Source organism: Solanum dulcamara, chromosome 8 (genome assembly GCF_947179165.1).
Source record: "Solanum dulcamara chromosome 8, daSolDulc1.2, whole genome shotgun sequence".
NCBI classification, from domain to species: domain Eukaryota; kingdom Viridiplantae; phylum Streptophyta; class Magnoliopsida; order Solanales; family Solanaceae; genus Solanum; species Solanum dulcamara.
In genome coordinates, this window is record NC_077244.1 from 40,722,793 (window position 1) to 40,728,527 (window position 5,735).

General features: G+C 33.5%; 1 protein-coding gene across 1 annotated transcript; it reads left to right on the plus strand.

The window, feature by feature from the left end:
* Positions 1 to 292: 292 nt before the first annotated feature.
* On the plus strand, positions 293 to 2,870 carry LOC129899390 (laccase-12-like). Its single transcript, XM_055974340.1, has 6 exons — positions 293 to 444; positions 537 to 688; positions 805 to 1,049; positions 1,158 to 1,286; positions 1,398 to 2,354; positions 2,448 to 2,870. Exons 1-6 carry the CDS (start codon positions 355 to 357, stop codon positions 2,576 to 2,578), a joined length of 1,704 nt encoding a protein of 567 aa, XP_055830315.1. The 5' UTR covers positions 293 to 354; the 3' UTR covers positions 2,579 to 2,870.
* The last annotated feature ends 2,865 nt before the right edge of the window (positions 2,871 to 5,735 follow it).

The window sequence follows — 5,735 nt, forward strand, 5'->3', positions numbered from 1 at the left end:
TGATGAAAATAATAAACAAAACAAGCCTATTTCTGTTTAAAGCAGCAACCATAAAAATGTTAGTTTGAAATGTGAAAACATATTAAGCTCAAAAGAGAAACTTTAGAAAGCAAGCATTTGATTAAAATTTCTGGAGTTAGATGGGCAAATGAGTGGGTGCACCAACTCTTTCTACAAGGTTGAACTATGTTTTGCCCCATAAACTACCTTCATGCTTAATCAAAACCTAATCTGCCAACTATTAAACCACCCTCTCTCTCTTCTTCTTCTCCTATAAAACTAAAGCCTCAACACTCTATTTTTTCACAAAAAAACATAAACAGAATTCAACTGAAAATTAAATTAGGCTTCAACATGAGCTCTTTGTTATTCTACGCTATTTTGCTTCTCTTTGCTAATGCTGCATCTTTAGCAAAAGCCAAAATTCACTACCATGACTTTGTTGTATGTCATCCAAGTGCCTCTTTGTTTTTTCCAACATTTAAAACTATGCTCTATATTCTGACCTCTGTTTTTTTTTGGGGGGGGATGTACAGATTCAAGCAACGCCAGTGAAGAGGCTGTGCAATACGCACAGTACTATAACTGTGAATGGGCAATTTCCTGGACCAACTTTGGAGGTGAACAATGGAGATACTCTAGTGGTCAAGGTTGTCAATAGAGCTCAATATAATGCCACCATTCATTGGTAAGTTCATGCATGCACAACATATATAAAAAATTATGATATCTTGAACATGATGTAATGATATTTTCGTGTTTCCTCCCCTTATTTCTAATAAACTTTATGTTGCATTTTTAAAGGCATGGGGTAAGGCAAATAAGAACAGCATGGGCAGATGGACCAGAATTTATCACTCAGTGTCCAATTAGACCAGGAGGGAGTTACACTTATCGGTTTACGATTCAAGGACAAGAAGGGACACTTTGGTGGCACGCCCATAGCTCATGGCTCAGGGCCACTGTTTATGGAGCTTTAGTTATCCACCCAAAAGAAGGAACTTCCTATCCATTCCCTAAGCCCAAGAGAGAAACACCCATTCTCCTTGGTACTAATTCCCTCTTTCCTTATATAACATTCAGTTCAATATTTGCACATCTTTTGTTTACTTTAGAAGCCTTTTTGAAATAGTACTTAATTTGGGCATGTTGTTTAGGTGAGTGGTGGGATGCAAATCCCATTGACGTTATTAGACAAGCCACACGAACCGGAGCAGCGCCTAATGTATCTGATGCTTACACCATCAATGGTCAACCGGGTGATCTTTACAAGTGTTCTAATCAAGGTAACTGTCGATCCACATTTATTAACAGTACATGAAAAATGTAACTGATTAAACTAGAGTAATAATATGTAAAAATAGTTTTAGATGCATATAACTTAAATCCTTGTGCAGATACTACCATAGTCCATGTAGACTCAGGTGAGACGAAACTCCTTCGAGTCATCAATGCTGGACTCAACCAACAACTTTTCTTCACAGTGGCCAACCACAAGTTCACTGTAGTTGGAGCAGATGCATCTTATGTTAAACCATTCAGCACATCAGTCCTTATGCTAGGACCAGGCCAGACTACTGATGTCCTCATAACTGCTAATCAATTACCAGCCAGATACTACATGGCTGCACGTGCCTATGCAAGTGCACAAGGAGCACCCTTTGATAACACCACCACCACAGCCATCTTAGAGTACAAGGCTGCTCCTTGCCCTGCTAAAGGTGTCAAGATAAACCCCACTTTCCCATCTCTGCCAGCATTTAATGACACAGCCACCGCCACTGCCTTCACAAGTAGTTTCAGGAGCACAAGAAAGGTTGAAGTGCCCACTGATATCGATGAAAATCTGTTCTTCACGGTTGGATTGGGACTCAACAATTGCCCTGCAGGGGCAAGCTCCAGCAGTTGTCAAGGTCCAAATGGAACTCGATTCACTGCCAGTATGAACAATGTATCATTTGTGCTACCATCCAATTTCTCCCTACTGCAAGCACATCACCAGGGAATACCTGGAGTTTTCTCAACTGATTTCCCATCAAGCCCACCAGTTAAATTTGATTACACTGGTAATGTGAGCAGGTCACTCTGGCAACCTATTTCGGCCACTAAAGTATACAAGTTGAAATATGGCGCGAGAGTGCAAATTGTGTTACAAGGGACTAGCATATTCACAGCTGAAAACCACCCAATTCATCTTCACGGATACGATTTTTACATTCTTGCTGAGGGCTTTGGAAACTTTAATCCACAAACAGATACTTCTAAATTCAACCTTGTTGATCCACCTCTTCGCAATACTGCAAGTGTACCGGTCAATGGATGGTCTGTCATAAGATTTGTAGCTGATAATCCAGGTAAGAAGAAAGAAAAAACTACTCTCTTTTTTTGTCCCTATAACATGTTACAATTCAAACTTTTTGACTCACATTTTAATCATAATTAAATAGGAGTTTGGATAATGCACTGTCACTTGGATGTGCACATTACTTGGGGTTTGGCGATGGCTTTCCTCGTGGAAAATGGAGTTACTGAATTAGAAGCAATAGAGGAGCCTCCAGTTGACCTTCCTGTTTGTTAACAGCTGCTAAACAAAATCCGATCCTCAACACTACAGAAATCATTTTAAAATGATTTAGTCTATGTCAATTATATATTGTTGCTACCCCCCACATTTGGGGTAGTTCCCTATCTTTTTGCTTAATTAATAGTTTCTTAATTTTTGATAATCCTATATGATTTGGGTCAAGATGATGCCAACACTTGCAAGTCAAGGCACCAGCTATTTTAAAATTAAACCCACGATGTTGAACATATATACATATTGTATTCTTTCAAGTCCAACAAATAGAGATGGTTTGATTTCTGAATAATTTTTGACTTTCTCTAATAATTTACTACAAATTTTCTATTATATTAAGAAACTTGGCATGCTCATTAATATAAGCGATATCTCTAAAATCTTAATAGTACCGCAAAATTATTTGCTACTAACAACAAAATCGCATCGGAAACCGAGCAAGAATCAATAATCTTGACAAGAGAATTGAACAGTTCTAGATGGTAAGATTTGCTTAGCGTGATTGGCATTAAAACAATATTCTTATTACTCCCAACACCCCATATTAGTTTATCATGATACTAAAGTAGTTGTCCTATATTAGTTGTCCATCTTACTAAATCAAGAAAGTATTAATGAAATTTTTTCTATATTGCCCTTGTAATTAATTTTTTTTGAACCTGTCCACATTTGTTTGTAAAATTCTCAAGAAGGTTTTTCAAAAATGAATTAATAAAATTATCTTCTTATTTATGATTTCTGAAGTACCATGCGAAATGAAAAATGATCAACTAATATGGAACAGAGGAAGTAATTTATTGAGACCAAACATTATTTGTATTCATTAATGGGGAAAAGGTATAATATATCTCTCAACTTTATTATTTAAAACTGATATATCCTTCGTTATAACAATGACTCATATATACCCCCTACTGTTTCACAAATCGATCACATATACCCTTTTTCCTCGTACCGAAGTGAAAATATCAATTTTAGACTTAGTTTTTTTAATTAAAAAAATATTCATGTAGGGGCATATTTGATCTTTCTCACATGTATTTTTTTGACTTCTTTGATTCAACGACTAATTTGAATTAATTATTTTGATAGTCAAATTTATTTTTTCACTTACTTTCTTGTAAAAATTATCATATATGCCCCAATGTTTTTTACAAATACAAAAAATAAATTACAATATATTCGAGAAAAAATTGTTTACAACTTTTTTGTTACTTTTTTTCTCTTTTTCCATCCACTCTTCTTTTTTCCCCTTATATTTTCACTTCTTAAAAAATGAAAAACAGAATAAGAATAAGAAACTCAAATAATGACAATATAAAAAGTCAAAAATAACTTTTGTGAAAAGAATTATGCATACCCCAACATGATTTTTTTAAAAATATTAAAAATTAAAAAAATTAATTTAAATTAATTTTTTACTTCTGTTAGAAAAAAGGATCTATGTGAGTTATTTTTGTAACGAGAAGAGAATATATGTGAGCCATTTCTATAATGATAGGGGTAAATGTGAGTCACCTTTGTAACGAGAGATATATTAATTCTAAATAACAAAGTTGAGGAGTATACAGACCATTTTTCTTTAATTAATTAAGGGGAATTTTCACATATAACAACTCAAAAATACTTTAATAATGTTCCATAGCTATAGTTTGTTAATTACGCTTCGTAGCTACATATTAGAGGGATGAGAGAGACGACGAGACCGAGAGAGGGAGGAGAGAGGCGAGTGAGAGAGGGCAGAGAGTGGAGAGAGGCGAATTGTATATGCATATTTATCAAAAAATTGTATAATGGTAACTGGTATACATATGTATTTGTATATCTGACAAGCGAGATTGGGAGAGGGGAGGAGAGAGGCGAATTGTATATGTATATTTATCAAAAAATTGTATAATGGTAACTGGTATACATATGTATTTGTATATCTGACAAGCGAGATTGGGAGAGGGGAGGAGAGAGGCGAGCAAGAAAGGGCAGAGAGTGGAGAGAGACGAATTGTATGTGTACAAAAGAGGACTGATATACAAACACATATTACATATGATATGTATAATTTGTAGTTGTATATGTATAAATGAGGAGAGGCGCAAGAGAGAGGAAGAGAGACATAAATAGAGAACTATGTTTGCTGCGAGCCATAATTATTTTAAACTATAGCTATATTAACTAATTAACTAGTATATGTTTACTTATAAGCATAATTTTCCCATTAATTAATAACATAACACAAGGTAGATGCGGTAACAACACTACAGTGCTGTAGTATTGGACTTCAACTATCATCTTTTGAATTAAGGGAAAAGGGTCAAAAATGACCTTAAACTATTTGAAATGAATAAAAATGTCATCCGTTTATAGTTTGGTCCAAAAATGTCCTTGTCGTCAATACTTTGGTCTAGAAATGCTCTTGTTGTCAATTTAATGGGTCAAAAATGCCCTTTTTCAAATAAATATATTATTTATTTTCTTTTTGAACACATTTTGTTCCTAATAATATTTCTTTTATTAGCAAATGTTTATTCTACTTCAATTAGAAAAAAAAATTAATTTTTTTTCTATTTTATTATAATTATTTATTATCGTTAGTTGAATAAAAATTAATGATGAATTTATTATGATCTTATATATATGACTTATATTATCCATTAAAACTTAGAGTACATGAAATTATTCTTTTTTAATTCATAAAATGCGATTACGAAGAATAAAATAATTTTCTACATTTTTATTATTTAAAATGGTTTAAAAAGAAAGAAAACAACAATAGAGTTCCTTAAAAGTAACAAGATTTGTTTTTCTTAAAATATATATATATATATATATATATATATATATATATATTCGGAAAAGGACATTTTTGACACATTAAATTGATGGCAAAGGCATTTCTGGACCAAAGTCTTGACAACAAGGACATATTTAGACCAAAATATAAACAGAAGACATTTTTGTTCATTTCAAATAGTTTAAAGGCAGTTTTAATCCTCTTCCCTTGAATTAATTGTGGCCCAGTAAATGTTCTTGGACTTGGGTGATCACACCCTAGCACCCAAATTCAAACCCTCAAAAATCAACTAGTGAGAGTACTTATAATGTCACAATCAATAGTTCGGGATCATGATGACATTTAGCTTAATTTTCAATAGATTAGTCA